Here is a 17,398-nt window from a genome sequence, read left to right as displayed (position 1 = left end):
ATCTTCTGCACTGGTTTTCTACCACATATGTCTCCTGGTTTATCACTGTACATGTGTGTGATTCTTAACAAGATTCGGAATTTAAGTAATGCTCACTCACCTGGGTGAAAAGAGACAGCAAGGACCTCAGGCGTGATTAGGAATGTATCAGGGAGAAAAACAACTCTTCTAAAGACCCAAGATGAGCATATTCCAATAGAGAGCTGGTCCATGGCCATGAATCTGTCTTATCACATTCTCTGGAGGCTGCCCATGTTTGTGATATAGAATGTGATAAAGAACATTTCATTTGATCAAGATGGGTAAGGTGCCCACAAACAGAAGTAGAACAGAGGTGGTATGTCTGCCTTCATTTTATTCCTGTGATGGCTTCAAAGTGAGAAAAAAAATAACCATGTGTTTGTATGCATGCATAGTTATATAACTGTGTGTACATTTATTAGAATTAGAACTACATATCCAATATATGTTACAGACACTATAAGCCAATGCAATATGTGTACATATTATGTATATGCACATAAAATAACAATAGGTCTAGATTTATTCATACTACTAGTATATATGTATTAATACATACATGCAAAATGGTTTGCTCCTTAGGAGTTCCTTCATATCTCTTTTTATCACTGTGTAACCCTCTTCCTAATTTCAGTCATCACTCAGGTACTTCACGTTGATTTTGGTTATTGGGTTCTGGATCCCTTACACAACCCTCCCTCACTTAATTGTCACTAAGTTCTGTAATAGTTTTACATAATAAGTGAAATGTGCTAATAGTTAAGAATTATTTCATATAAGTTACACCCGCAATTAATTTCCCCAGTAATAAAGTACAGGGTATGAAATTGTATTTAAGGAAGAATTTTAAGGTGTGAGTGGTTGTACTGATACTTGGTACTAATTGCATTACACATGGGCATAGTGGTTACGGTTTGGGGGCACAAAAGAAAGTAGTGTGTTCACCTTAGATGCTTATCTAAGTAAATATTGGAAGTTTCTTTAAGCTGTTCCTTTAATCTTCTTGAGTAAAAATTAATGATTGTTAGGTACAATTGAAGCGACCTATTCCATTTGCCCAAGGAGCCCTGGTTATATTGGCAAATATGCCTCACATTCAGATTCACCCACATTCTCATTCAACATATAAAACCAGAAAGCCAGTAACTCCGTCCACCACCAGATCGCTAAGGAACAGAGCTGAGTGAATGCAGTCTAATCCTACTCACAAGCTGGTAGCTGGTAGACTGGACGAGCTAATGATTCTTACAAGGAACATGTTTATGAACATGTATGCACAAAATTTTAAACCCTGACATACATGTTAATACAGTTTTATCAATACAAAAATGCTTGATATTTTACATCAAAAGTAGCCTTTATACTCTCCAGAACCTGTTCATATTTTTTTAAAAATATTTTTAAAAAGAGCCTATTTTAAGGACTATAGTTGAAGGAAGTAATTTTTTAAAATAATTGTGTATACTAAGTATTAGAGACACTAAACGTTCATTTGAATGAATTGTTATCACATATAAACGGGTCAGATTCATTTATTTCTTTGATGTATTTTCTTCTCTGACAAACTCTGTCTCTGCTTCTCATAGTTACTACTCAAACAGAAACTTCACTTCAGTGTCTTTGTGCCTCTCTGAAGATTCATATCCTTTCTGTGACAAAATCTAGATCAACAACAAAAAGACCCTGTATAATTGATGCAACTTTTTTCAGTGTCACCATTTTTAATTATGTGACAGACATTGATATTGTGACTTTCTCTCAATTTGTAATATTTTTCCTTCTTGTCTGTATCAGGTGACAGGAATGATTAACAGCAGTGTCAACAGCGATTTCATTCTGGTGGGTTTTTCGGATCAGCCTCAGCTGGAGAAAAGACTCTTTATAGTAGTTTTAATTTCCTATCTTCTCACTCTGGTGGGAAATACGATCATTATTCTGATCTCTTCAATAGATTCCAAACTCAAAACCCCTATGTACTATTTTCTAACTCACCTCTCCTTCGTTGACATCTGCTTCACCACCAGTATTGTCCCCCAACTGCTATGGAACCTGAAAGGACCAGCCAAGACTATCACAGCTGTGGGCTGTGTGGTGCAGCTTTATGTCTCTCTGACTCTGGGCTCTACTGAATGTATTCTCCTGGCAGTAATGGCTTTTGATCGCTATGCTGCTGTCTGTAAACCTCTCCACTACGTAGCTGTGATGAATCCTCAGCTCTGCCAGGCTCTAGCAGGAATCTCATGGCTCAGTGGAGTAGGAAATGCTCTCATCCAAGGAACAATCACTCTTTGGCTCCCACGTTGTGGCCACCGGTGGCTCCACCATTTCTTCTGTGAGGTCCCCTCCATGATCAAGCTTGCCTGTGTGGACATTCATGCCAATGAGGTCCAACTCTTTGTAGCCTCATTGGTCTTGCTGCTCTTACCCTTAGCACTGATACTGACATCCTATGGACATATAGCCAAGGAAGTTTTAAGAATTAAGTCATCCCAGGCTTGGCACAGAGCCCTGGGCACATGTGGATCCCACTTGATGGTGGTATCCCTCTTCTACGGGAGCATCACAGCCATCTACATCCAGCCAAACAGTTCATACGCCCATACCCATGGGAAGTTCATCTCTCTCTTTTACACTGTTATGACCCCAACCCTTAATCCTCTCATCTACACGCTGAGGAATAAAGAGGTGAAAGGGGCTCTTGAAAGGCTCTTCAGTAGAGCTGCTGGAGTATGCAAACAAAACAGAGCACGTGGTGACAGGACTTTATGACTAGAGGATCCTGAATATTTTGTCATATAATCTTGCACAGGAGTCCTCCTGGCCTATGAAGCTCACTGTATGGTTTGCTGATGTTGCAATGCACTTGGCCTCTGGCCTGCTGTCTTCTCAGTCTCTTCCCAGCATGTTTTGGGGCTTAGGTGAGGCAACATTTCTCCACATCCCTGGAAGACCATAACTCTTGTTTCTCACACTCTCCTTTTTCTCCCTTCCCTCCTTTTTTCTCCTTTGCATATGAACTCACAACCATTACAGTAATGCTTCATACCATGTCCCTCCCTAAGAATATTCTAATAATCCAAGAAAGCAGCATTTCTCACTTTTACAGCAAATCCATCATCAATATTGTAGAAAACATTGGGGAAGTTAAAATACAGACTTTGGATTTTAACTCCACTATTTCTTTTTCAAGGTTGTGCAGATTTTAGTAAAATCTTCATTTCCATATTGAGTTATGATTTTTAAAATATTGTTCATCATTATGATAAACAACATATTTCATACTAAATGATAAATAAATAGAATGTTTTCAAACTATTTTTATCTTTATTTATATTTATTATTTATTTCAATTTATTTTTATATTTATCTACTTGCATCCATATATGAATGAAAAATCATATATGAAAATGTGACCAAAATGTAGTAATCATTGTTACATATTTCTTTGTTTTATGTGTGTGTGTGTGTGTGTGTGTGTGTGTGTGTGTGTGTGATTCTTCAGGCTGGAGAGATGTCTCAGAGTTTAAGAGCACTGGCTACTCTTCCAGCAGTCCTGAGTTCAGTTTCCAGCTACAACCTGGTCGCTAATAACCATCTATAATGAAATCTGATGACATTTTCTGGTTTGTAGGCATACATGTAGGCAGAATGCTATATACATAATAAATAAATCTTTTTAAAATGTGACTCTTTTGTCATTCAGTTTTATTAAACTACTTCTTTTATTTTTTGAGATTATAATTACATCTTTTCCCCCCTCCAAACCCTCCTATATGCCCCTCCTTGTTCAGTATTCAAATTCAGTGATTTGAATATGCTTGCTACAGGGGGTGGCACTATTAGGAGGCTGGAATAGGTGTGGTTTTATTGGAGGAAGTGTGGCACTGTGGGAATGAGTTTTGAGAACCTCCTTCTAGCTACCTACGATACAGTCCTCTCCTGGTTGCCTTCAGATCAAGACGCAAAACTCTCAGCTCCTTTTCCAGCACCATGTCTGTCTAGATGTTGCCGTGCTTCCTACTATAATGATAATGGACTAAACCTCTAAATCTATAAGCCAACCTTAATTAAATATTCACTTTATAAGAGTTATCTTGGTAGTGTCTCTTCACAGAAATGGAAACCCTAAGATCCTAATTGCTTGATTTTAATAATGGCAATAGAATCAAAGGCATCCTTCTAAGACAGATGCTCTGTGTGTGGAGATAAATAGCAGCACCTGGAAAAGAAAGACTAAGATCTTGACTGCTTCATTTCTAACATGAATCCAACCTTATGCCATATTAGAATAGTTAAAAAGTACTCAGCAAGGCATCAGTAAGTAACATGTATCATTAATAAACTGTTTCTCATCCTAGCAAGACTGATACTGTCAAGGGGAGGATATGGCCTTGATGGACATATAAATGTTTTCCAGAGATAAAGTATCCAAGCAGTTACTAGTCATTACTAGTGCCTTACTCAATCCACTTGTAATAATCAAACAGACTAGGTTTATCCATTTTAAATGTTTATTAGTTGTTTTATGTAAATGTGTACTTTTATGGAACAGTTTACTGTGATGGGATTGACTCAGCTGCTATTTAAAGGTGGTGACTTATTTGTAGCATCAGGATTGATATCCATGATTTACAGAGTGTGGGGAAGATGTATTCCTCACACTGACATGTCTTCAAACTCTAAAAGACATTTTTGCCAAACAGTGTGCATTATCCCCTATGGTTAATCACCTATTTCACCTACCACTCCCAGTGTAGACTGTGTTCACCTAATATAGCTATAACACGTGGCACTTACTTAAAGTTATTCTTAAAAAGATATACTACCACAATCCAGTTTTCACCTTTTAGTTACCTACTTTATGTTTTTTTATAATTAGTTTTAGTTATGAGTTATATATTTCCCTATTGTCTTCCGTTACCTGTTTGCAATTTTCTGGTATCTGTGCATAATCCCTCATATTAAAACTCAATCAATAATAAGTTTATATAAAATAAAATAAACCTATAACCTTTCCCCATTTAAAAATTAAAAAAAAACTCATGAAGGTAAAAAGAATGGTTAATCAAAATATCAACCATTTATCATTCGATCAATAAAAGTTTAAAAACCACTGTAAGCAATTAGAAAATGTGTCTACTGCCCATATTAGTACATAATACTCCTTGAAAGGTATTATGAACAAGAAAAAAAAACCTTAAGTCAAACTACGTATACAATTAACTTTACTGACTCTTGTGTTTGAAAAATTAATAGTAAACGATATATTTTCCATTGGATGCTATTACTTTGCAGATGATAAAACTGCAATTATATGTAAATAGAAAAACTTGTTCTCTAGTTGAGAATATTCTGAATGTGTTGAGGAACAGAGGACACATTTCTGAAGCATGGAAGTCAAGTCCTTGACTTCTACTGATAAAGGTCAGAAATTGACCCCACACGGTACCTCACACTTTGATAACTGTAACTATACAAACATCTCTTGGATGTTTCCATTGACTCATCCTCATAGTCATCCACAAGTGTCTAAAAATGAGATCTGATCAAACATGATATTAATTAAAACAGAAATGGTAATTTTCATTCTCTTAAAAGAATATAAATGTTCCAGTGAATAAATACCATTATACATATTTAAGAATCTTTAGAGAAAATAGCTGAGTACAGAGAATACATTCACAGATTTCTATAAGACAAGAAACGGATGAGAGGCAGTGAAACACTCACACTTAGAAGGGGTAGGAGATGACAGCTAAGATAATTAGGGCAGGAAAAGGGACAAAAGCAAGAATAAAGGAACTGGTTTCACAGAATCTTAAGAACAGAAGAGAAAGATAAAAATCCATGTTAGAGGTCAGAGTGTGTTGTGAAGCTAAAAATCACCACTTAAAACTTTATCTAAAATGTGGATAGTCTATAGGTCCACACACCAGATAAGGGTTCTCCGATGTCACAGCATTTTGAAGCAAAACTTGTCCTTCCAAGCATGGGGTCTGAAGCCTGTAGAACTCCTATACCCACCCTGCTAGGTTTGATTGACATATTGTCAGTCAAGACTCTCCTAGATAAAATATGAAGCTTTTAATTGAGTGTTTCCTCATTCTGCTCCCAGAACCCAAGCCCTGTAAAGCTCTGTTTCAACATCTAGAACAAAGGGCTAAAATGATACTGGCACATATCTCACGTGTGATGCCTTGAGCACCATCAGGAATTAAGCAAGTGTTATATTTTTGTTCATTTTATAAATACATCATCTCAATTTTGAGTAGCACCTAAGACCCAAGCAGTAGCATAAGTAGGCAGAACAAGAAGAAAAAAACCTTCATGGACCTTGACTATTCTTTTTTTTTTTTTTTTGACCTTGAATATTCTTGATGGGAGATTTATAATTGATCCAATATGGTTATACATTGCTGGTTTGTTTAGGTTTCCTACTTTGCGATTCTATCATGAGGTGTGTGTGTGTGTACATGCTTGCATGAGTGCATGTGTATGTGTGTGTGTGTGTGTGTTTGTACACGCACATGTGCTTATGTGCATGTGAGTGTGTGTGTGAGTGTGTGTAGGTATACATAACTTGGAGCCAATTTTAATTTTCTATCTATAAACTTGTTTTATTATGTTTAGTGAATAAATGTGTTACATCGTAAACATGTAATGAATAATCTCAAGTTTGGTGAGCATTTAACAAGTCTTGTTCTGTGCTTATGTAACATTGCATTGGTGATGTCTGTTCTTCCACCTCTGCGTGAACCTGCACGAATCTGTCAGACGTAGTGTATGTTCCTGTAACATTTGCAGATGGCATATAAATCCAAAGCATTTTTCCGAAATTTGTAAGGAAGATATTATATAACCAATTTGATACAAAATGAAAATCTTTGTTCTTTGCCAATTTAAGTAAAAATGGTATCCAACTCTGACTTTAATTATAATTTTACATATTTTATTATACATTTAAAGGATAAACAAAACCCTTAGCCTTAGTATTTGTTGTTGTTTCCACTAAAATAGTATAAAAAATATATATCTGTCAGGCATCATTCAAAGATGCTTTTGGAATTTGTTGTGGTTTTGTTCGTTCTCCTTCCTTTATGGTAATCATCTCTTCATCTTCGCAGTTTAACTTTTATCAAAACATATGTCATGTAGGGCCTCAGAGTTTTTAGCGATATTAGATTTTTGAGTGATTCCTTTTTTCCATTGTTTCATTTCTATATTAAAATTGTTATTGTTTCGAAATATGTTGAATGTGGGATCTTAATTCTGAAAATTTCCAGAGATTTTGAATGAAATGGGTATAACCACATACTGTGGAAGGGATTTTTCTTCCTTAATGATGTGAGATCCACATTTGACACAATGAATCTCCACATGAACTTCAGTTCATAAAATGAGAGAGAGAAAAACTAAATCAAGCCCAGTACATAAAGAGAGAGTGAAAATATGGAGCCAGAAGCCAGACTAGGAGATCTATGTAGGTTATAAGTGACAACAATTCAAAACTTTGCCTAACAGATGAATCAATATGTAATCAAATCTTACTTTATAATAATCACACTTAGAAACATTTCACAACTGTATGAGGTTGTACTACTTTTCTCAAAGCAGTAAGCACATATGAAGGGAATCTGGAAATTGTCTTATTTGACCAGGTCTTATTTGAGTTGGCTCGATTTCTTCTTTACTGACTCTAAAGTTTATGTTTGTTTTAATTTTTTTTTCTTGTTTGTTTCTGGGGTTTTCCTTCTGTCTGGTCCCTCTGGTTCTTTTCTTCTGGACGTGCTGGCAACAAGGGCGATAATTACGCTGAACCACTGAGGTTTAAAACAGGATACAACTAAGGAAATGAGGTGGGAGGGGGGACCTCCCTATTGATTTGTGCGGCCGGAAAACAGTCATAAATTGGAGTTGGCTACTTTAATTTGGCCTTTTCATAGGTCAGAAAGAATAGATTCAGACAGAAACAGGTCAGCATGCCCTATCTGAGTCCCAGGTCAGTTGCCTTCCATTCCTGATCACTATGGGAAAACTCCATCGACCTAGCACCAGGAAAACACAGGAGGGATTTGGAGAGGGAAAGGTGAGTCAAACCAGTCATTTATTTAACTTTGCTATGCATCCTAGGAATGGGATAGAAAAAAAACATATAAAAGAATAATTTTAGGCTGGAGGGTTAATTCTCCCTAGCCATCCACATTTTCTTTTTAAGAATTGTGAAAACTGTACTGATACTGGATTCAAAATCTAACATTATTCAATCTTTGGTTTTGAATTTACATGCATAAACTTGAGCTGAGTGTATTCTCTTTAAACTTGTTTCTATTCTTCAATTGATATACCAATGGTAATAGCTATTTACAGGCCTATTATAAGAATCGATCAAGTATGGCCATGAGAAGAATCATCTACATGTGAAGAGATACATACATACATATATATATATATATATTACATACATATATATATTTACAGAAAATCTGACATATGCATTTTAGTATCCACAGATCCTTCTCATACAGTTTTTTAGGAAGCTACAAGAATATACATCACTGCTCATGTTATTTACATTCAGAACCCTGTATCCTAATTTAATATATGTAGACGAACTTTTTACACTTTCCAGGCTGATTTTTGTTTTGCATTTCAGTGTTTGTGGGTGTTAAACAGTGAGTTTTGTGTGCAAATCTATTCAGTACTGAAAGCCCAAACAAACCAATAACTTAAAAGCTGCTTAAATCTGACAACTTAAAATAAGGGCATCTAATAACCAGGAATTTAAATCCAAAGCCATATCTAAGCAAAGTTGGCTTATTAGCATATATCTGAGCCAGTGTGGTGAGGAGCACAGAACGATTTAAACCTCTGAAGTGGTTAGCTCCCTACCTTAAGCTCTAACGTCAGACTCCCACCTCCAGACCCTCCATTCTTTTTCACACTTCTTTTTTTTTTTTATTTTATATCTCCTTTTCAGAAAATTATTGTTCACTAATTCTTCAAAAACTGTACTTGGCACATGTTTCGAGTCTTTATTTGCTTGGATTCTGGGTAACACATATGACACCTTCTTTTCTACGATGTTACCCTTTATACTTTTCTTTTTTTTTTTTTTTATTAACTTGAGTATTTCTTATATACATTTCGAGTGTTATTCCCTTTCCCGGTTTCCGGGCAAACATCCCCCTCCCCCCGTCCCCTTCCTTATGGGTGTTCCCCTCCCAACCCTCCCCCCATTGCCGCCCTCCCCCCCATAGTCTAGTTCACTGGGGGTTCAGTCTTAGCAGGACCCAGGGCTTCCCCTTCCACTGGTGCTCTTACTAGGATATTCATTGCTACCTATGAGGTCAGAGTCCAGGGTCAGTCCATGTATAGTCTTTAGGTAGTGGCTTAGTCCCTGGAAGCTCTGGTTTTTCACACTTCTTATGAGCCCAATTAGATACATCTTGCACATCTACCTCCTCCCTTCACAGGGAATACCAGCACATTTTTACTTCTGACTTAGGTAAATTAAGTTTCCCTAAGCACCATAATTATCTTACATATCAGAAAGGCAACCAGTCCCACGTCCCATAGTCCTTTCAAGGCAAACCAACTGGATTACCTGAGTTAGCCTTAGTTGTCTCCCACATTTTACAGTTTTGTTCTAGCTTTCTGCTATTCTACCTGACAAGAGCTGATTACAGCATCTTCTGTGAGTCAGGGCCACAGATGTACAGTCTTCATATGAGTCTTTACTTCCCACTCTTTGTTCCTTCTTCTCCACTTTCTTCTCTCGACTCTACTTTATGATTTAAGAATTGGTCTTTTATCACTATTCATTTTTCTTCAATATTCCTATAAATATTTAATATTTAGGAGTATATCAAGTACTTAAAACTATAGGAATATACTATTATCCACATATAAAAACTGTACTATTCACTACTATTAATGTATTACACATAATAAATTTTATTATAATACAATATATAATTATGTAATATAATATAGGCTGTATATTACACATAACATATTATATTTAATATTTACATTAAATACTTTCAAATTATATTAAATATATATGGATCTCACATCGCCAGGAAGAAAAATCTCTTCCACAAAATGTGGTTGTACACATTTTACTGAAAATTATGATCCTACATTCTAACATATTTCAAAACAATAAGCAGTATATTTTACTAAAAATTTAATATTATATAATATATAAGTATATTTTTATTATTATATGTAGTATATGTATATATTATACACAATGTATAATATATAATATATCACATATTATAGAAATTATATAGTTATATACAATTTTATTTGTACATATTTTATAATTATATAATATATAATATTATGTATTACATAATTATTATTTGTATATTTTATATTACATAATAAAAATCACAGTTATTATAAATTATAATTATATAATTTGAAATTATTAGAAACAGTCCATGCTTATCTCAGAAGATCAATAGCATTTATAAACAGACCCAAAAGCCTGTACGTGTTTACAGCGAAATGGTGGGAAAATGTGAAGATTGGGAAAATGGTGTGATAATCACTGTGAAACACAGTAAAAGAACCTTGGCTTTTATTTACAGCTTAGAAAAATACTATAAAATTTTCAGAAATTGAGAAATGATATTTTGAATGTAGGCTTCACAAAACACTCATCTACACAGGATAAAGGCAATAGTCTAGGGTTGTCTTTTTAGAGATTCTAATTGTACAGAAGTTACATGGATGCTGAGTACCATGACTTAATCTGCAATCCAAAAGAAAACTGTATTTGTTCTAAAGGCAAAATTTGGGTCATCTGTACAAAAAAAGTAAAGATTGTTTTTAATGCCAAATAAAACTCTATTCTACGCTATAGGAAATGCTGCCTGTTCCATCTCCTTGGGAATATAATACAAGAAATTAACATGTTTCTGAGACACTATTCCTAAAGACACAATTCTTGGGTGAGAAGTGGGAAAAGAATGGAATTATATGGGACAAATTTGAAATGAGTGATAGAATTAGTGTGGTAAAAAAGAAAAAACAAGAACAAACTCTGGAAGTCTCAATAATCAACTTAATTTTCCACGGATAACCATAGGCATCTGAAAATTTCTGGGGCAATTTCATAGTAATTTCACTGTGTAAGCTATCAGTACTGTTGCTGTTGTTTACATCCCAATTCGCATTGTATACCAAATTATACAACTGTTTGTCTTTACTTACAAAATAATAAATTCCAATTTTCAATGGTTGTGAAAGCAATAGAGTTTATATCCAAGTACTTTGAATTGTTTTAACTGGTGGAATCCTTAAAAGTTAAGAAATGATACTCAAACCCCACTGATTCTTACCAAGTAAAATAAATGTATTTCTCGGTTAGTGACAGGAATTTTTTAATTAGAGGTAGAAGGTTAAAACTGTTAAGAGTAAAACATATAATAATTTTACTATGCCTCAGGCAGGGAATGAAAAATAAATTTTTTTCTGGAAACAGGTGTGATAAAATATCAAAGGAATCCATTAAGTTTAAAGAGAAGAAGAAATAGTGAAATCAAGATGCTAATTAATGTAATCTCACCTATCAGAATATTTTTTTAAAAATTCCAAATCAACTATTATGCAGAAAACACCTATTATATAGTATATAGGCTAACACATGCTCTTGTCCATAAAGTCTTATGAAGAACACTCAATTACTCTAGTCAAGAAAACATACTCAGTTCAAAACCCAAACTCCTACTACAGATGTGTGTGTGTGTGTTTGTGTGTGTGTGTATGTATGTATGTATATACATATATATTCATTCATATATATGGTATATTTATATATCCATATATAAAAATATATACAATATATATCAAATCTCTTTATGGGTATAATCTTGATATGTGTGGTAAATGTGGAATTCATCTTGAGAGAACTGCAAATTCAGAAGGATTGGTAAAGAAGGAAATATTTAAAAATGCTTTTTATAGTTATGGTAACACTTCGAGTAAGGATAACAGCTTCACATCAGCATGAGCATCAGGGGAAGCAAGAGCTTCCTGAGTCAGGGCAGCCTCAGCAGGCCTCAAGCCATCCCTTCCTGAAATGCTGAGTCTAAAGCTGCTTCTCTATGTAGCTATCTGAATATCAAGGGCCACTGAAAATAGTCGTGCTGACGTAGGAATAATCAGCTATGTATGAAAGCAAGATTGACTTCCTAATGAACGAGCATCCTCTCAAGATGAAAATAGGACAACAGTTGGAAAACTGCAGATGGTAGAGGGTTAATCTGAATTCCATGTGTCTGTTTTTGTGTTTCCTTATCCCAACAGATTTAATGAATAGACAAAGAAGAATTGGTCCAGATGACAATTTTGATGATACCGGAAAATACAATTCAAGGAAATTATTGCTTTTGGAGGTCAAAATAATTAGGATAAACAAAATGAAGGCATGGGGGTTATGACTGAACTCTGTTTTAGATTTAATGATGTTTGTCTTTTTCTTTCATTTCTTTAGACATGGTTATGCAATGCAGCCCAGGCAGGCTTCAAGCTTGCAATCCTTCTGTGTCTGCCTCCAAAAGACCAAGACTACAGGGGTATGCTACGACATCTGATTTATAGGTAGAGACTGAAGTTAAGCTGTCAAGAATTAGTCTTACCCTATCATTCCTCACAGTCATTCATTCTACCCCCAGAGTAACAACTTAGACTTAGAAAATAGGCCTGGCTAAAGAAAGCCTTTAAGATTTCCATTGTCTCATTGTAATCATAGGGTGGGACAAAACAAGGGGTCAGAAATAATGAATCTGAAACTGACTTCTTATCAGTCATATAATTTTTACTACGTCCTAATAGATATCAGTTAATAATGCAATGAGTGTAGGTACCAGGTAAAGCAAGCACGGTATTTTTGGAAATTTCTACCATGTTCTACCAAGAATCTATAGTGAATTGATATAGAACTGAAACTGGGCTTGCAATTTAGATTATATTGCTGAATATGTTTACTTATACAAGTGTTGCTATGCTTATTTAAAGAAGAATAATATTGAAGCACAAAACAATTAATGGCACTCAAAAATCACATAGTTAGTAAGCAGAATGACTGGGATTTGAACAAAGAAAAAAAATGCCCTTTATAAAATAACCAAAAAAAAAAAAAAATACAGGGAAAATTTGTACAAATATAGGGATTTAAATAAAAATGAACTTAAGCGTGTGTTTATTTATTGTGTGTATACATAATTGTATATGAATTTGGGTATTTGCATGTGAAGGTCTTGTGAAAGGAGACTAGAGCATGTAAGGAATTATTTCTTTTCTTCAAACTTGTTTTAAAGCGGGTATCTTCTTTTTCTGCTGCTGTGATTAGCATATGAACTTCTGGCAGATCCTCCTGTCTCCCATCTTACTGGAGGAGTATTGGAAATACAGATGTGGCCCACTACCCCCATGTGTGGCCTTATTGTTTTTTTAATAATGTAGGCTCCAGTGAAAAGCCTTGGGTCAAAGGGCTTGGGCCACAAGCCTTTTACCAACTGAGTTGTTTCTCAGCCCAACAAAAACAAATTTAAGACAAGAATTAGAAGAACTGGCCATTGAGGCTACTTTTCATAAGTGATAATATAAAGGAATTTCAAGATTTGAATGGGGTAGGTGAGGTGGTGGATATAGTAGAGCTGGTGAGTCATATTTCAGGATAAAGGAGGCAGAAGGGAAATGTGTATATTTGTGTGTGCTGATAACACTGAGCAATTAGAAACTGATATACAGATTATACAAAGATTTAAAACATTTAAAACTCTGGCGTTAAATACAAACATTATTAATCTAAAACAGAGTTCAGTCATAACCTCAATGCCTTCACTTTGTTTATCCTAATCATTTTGGTATCCAAAAAATACAGACACCAATATCCAAAAAGATGAAAAGTCCTTTATATAGATATTTTTAAACAGCATGTTCACAATCTACACATATCTTAGGCCTGAAATTCTAAGACTTGCTTAGACATTCTGCCTTGTTCTTTTTTTTCTTGCTGTAGGATGGGCTGGAGAGCTTGGAAAGAACAAAAGGAGCCCTGACATGCCATCTTCTTATCACCCAAGTTCTATGAAATGTTCCATTTCCCATGAGATTCCTGGTCTTACTCTCGTTGTGAGAAAGATAGATGTGCTAAAGTGCCTCTGGCCTGTCTAAAACACAGACTCACTGCACTCTGACTATACTATTTTGTTTAAGTAGTTCGATGGAACTGTGTCTTCTCCAAATTTGTTTTACTCTATACTACATGGTCACTACTAAATGCCCACGTCATGTTGAGCCAATGGTATTACAGCTGAAGCATTTTAAAAGAAAATATATAAAAATCCAGAGACTCACTAACCTGAATTAACCATCCATTAATTAAGCAACATTCCTCAGGTACATTGCTGTTCTTTCAATATTGCAACCACATTGACACAACATTTTACAGAGAGAAAACAGAAATTTTATCTCAGCATGTATTACTTCCAATTCTCGGTTGTTTCTTCTTAGCTGAGTAATGACCATCCCTGATTGGATATTTAAAGTTTAAAGCTAGAATTTTACCTGTTAATACTAATATGTGGATCATCAATCAGAGCTCAGTAGATGGCTTCATCTTATTGGGATTTTCTGACCGGCCTTGGCTGGAGACACCTCTCTTTGTAATTTTTCTGGTGGCCTACATCTTTGCCTTATTTGGTAATATCTCCATTATCCTGGTTTCCCGCCTAGACCCCCAACTTGACAGCCCCATGTACTTTTTTGTCTCCAACCTTTCTCTTCTGGACCTCTGCTATACTACCAGCACTGTCCCTCAGATGTTGGTGAACCTTAGAGGGCCAGAAAAGACCATCAGTTATGGTGGTTGTGTGGCCCAGCTCTATATTTTCTTGGCCTTGGGCTCAACAGAATGTATCCTCCTGGCCATCATGGCCTTTGACCGCTTTGCTGCCATTTGCAAGCCCCTTCACTATCCTATCATCATGAGCCAGAGACGGTGCATTCATATGGCAACAGGGACTTGGATTAGTGGATTTGCAAACTCTCTTGTGCAGTCCACTCTCACTGTTGTAGCCCCAAGGTGTGGAAAGAGAGTAATAGACCATTTCTTCTGTGAAGTCCCAGCCCTTTTGAAACTAGCTTGTACTGACACAACTGTGAATGAAGCCGAGCTTAACGTTCTTGGAGCTTTGCTGCTCTTGGTACCTCTCAGCCTCATCCTGGGCACCTATGTGTTCATTGCTCAAGCAGTGCTGAAACTCCGTTCTGCTGAGAGTCGCTGGAAGGCCTTTAATACCTGTGCTTCACATCTGCTGGTGGTCTTCCTCTTCTACTTCACAGCTATTAGTATGTATGTTCAGCCTCCCTCAAGCTATTCTCATGATAGGGGCAAGATCATGGCTCTGTTCTATGGCATTGTCACACCTACCCTCAACCCATTCATTTATACTTTGAGGAACAAGGATGTGAAGGCCGCCCTGAGGAGGGCCCTGACAAAGGAGTTTTGGGTCAAGACAAGGTAATAGCTAAAGAAAGATCAAAGAAGCAAGAATAAACAGATTGCCTCTCAAAGATGATTCTGAAATGCATGAGGAAACCATCTAGCAATTCCATGAAGATCATAAGAATAACTGGGTCAAGAAGGAAGCAGTCAACTATTGGTGAAACATACACTGTACTTACATATTTATAAAAGTACAATAGATCTCTCATTGCAGCAGTAACCTTAGGAGATGCTTAGCTGCAGGCAGGACAGAGCACTGTGACTGAAGGGTTCATACAACACCACGCGACCATAACATTTGTGACTCTGAGTCACAGCAAAGCCACTGATATTGACACACATAAGAAAAATCTGTAAGAAAATTTGTAGATCACAAATATAAATTATTTTGCAATTAACTTTGTCTAATATTTTTTCACCTACACAACACATTTTGGGGTTGTTACTCAATAAAGAGGCCATGGTTTTATAATGTCTTCTAGTCTGGAAGAAAAGGCAGAATAGTGCAATGATTTGCACAAGAAATACTAATTAGAATACCAAATGTTGAAAAGATTCTGAGAAAGTTAAATCACCTGAAATTTATACACTTGAAAAGGCAGTTTCATTCAAGGCATTTCATTCTATTTCAATGTATGGTTGTAAGAATAATATTAAATTAAAAACTTTGGTCAATATTTTAAATACTTTATAACTTTTTGCTTTTAATTGATTAACAAATACATATTGGGTAAAGTTATGAGAGAATTGAGTTCAGCAAATATCAGCATTAATGACTTATTAGGAGTAAAAATCATATTGAATCATAAACACAATTTCTTCAACAAATGTAAGTTGTGTGTATAAGGCAATTTTTTGTCACCTTTTTCACCAAATGTGTGGAGCAACACTCTTCTTAATTCAATGTGCATGACCAGGTGAGAAAAGGGGGCAGGGAGATGGAGTGTAGGCATCTAGGTAGTATTTGAAAGTGCTTTGAAGTTTTCTAAAAGGACATTGAATTTAATACTTAAAATTGAAGTTGTGAAAGAAATCATAGATGTGTTGTTAATACTGAGATTCACAAGAGAAAAACAAGTTCCACAAATTTGGAGCCAATCTTCAAGCAAACTTTGATTAAATATTGAACCATGATGGACTCTGGTCAGGTCCGCTCTCTGGAATCCCAGCAAGTGGCAATAAGTCACATGTCACAGGGGCTTTTATAGGACAAAACCATACATCCACCACCTTGTGGCTTTGTTATTTTTCAAGAACCACAATTCACAGCATTCTGGGAAGTTACCTGGTCCTTGGGCAGGTTGAGCTTACAGGTTGAATTTGGCTCTTATTATGTCTAAGTAAAAAAAAAAATATTTCTTACTTCACTAATCTACACAAATTTTTATGTGATAATTTATAAAATCATGAACACATGCTCATTATGAATAATGTGTCACTTTCATACTGTGAGTATACATCCATAAGCTTTCTTTACACAAATCATACATTATAAAGTATAGCTGTGAATGTCTAAACTTGCACTGAAGAGTTAAATTTCAAAAAGAGCCGCCCCCGCCCCTTCCCTCACTCCGTAAGGATGGGTCATCCCCCTGCTGAGTGAGATGAGTCACCCTACCCACATTGCTGAGATACTAGGTTGCACGTATGCTTTGCTGATGTAACTCCGTGCCAAAAGTAACTGTGCACCATTTGAATCAGCCAATCATGTGTAACCTCGTGAAATCCCCTGGCTTTCCCTATATACACCCCTGCCTTTAGAGGCTCGAGGTCCGCTCCTCTATCTCCTGCGTGAGATGCGTGTCGGCCTGAGACCTCGGTGTCGGCCCGAGATCTCGTTAATAAAACTAC

General features: G+C 35.8%; 2 protein-coding genes across 2 annotated transcripts; both read left to right on the top strand.

Annotated features, from left to right (window-relative positions):
• The first annotated feature begins 1,824 nt into the window (after positions 1–1,824).
• On the top strand, positions 1,825–2,790 carry Or2g1 (olfactory receptor family 2 subfamily G member 1). The gene is given in 1 exon segment (NM_001000272.1): positions 1,825–2,790. A coding segment is annotated over 1 exon segment (966 nt).
• An 11,831-nt stretch (positions 2,791–14,621) lies between these two features.
• Positions 14,622–15,566, top strand: Or2b4 (olfactory receptor family 2 subfamily B member 4). Its single transcript, NM_001001110.1, has one exon. It carries the CDS (start codon positions 14,622–14,624, stop codon positions 15,564–15,566), a length of 945 nt encoding a protein of 314 aa, NP_001001110.1.
• Positions 15,567–17,398: the final 1,832 nt, after the last annotated feature.

Source organism: Rattus norvegicus, chromosome 20, assembly GCF_021556685.1.
Source record: "Rattus norvegicus strain SHRSP/BbbUtx chromosome 20, alternate assembly SHRSP_T2T, whole genome shotgun sequence".
NCBI classification, from domain to species: domain Eukaryota; kingdom Metazoa; phylum Chordata; class Mammalia; order Rodentia; family Muridae; genus Rattus; species Rattus norvegicus.
Note: the sequence above shows the minus strand (reverse complement) of the source record. Positions and strands in the feature narration are given on the sequence as shown.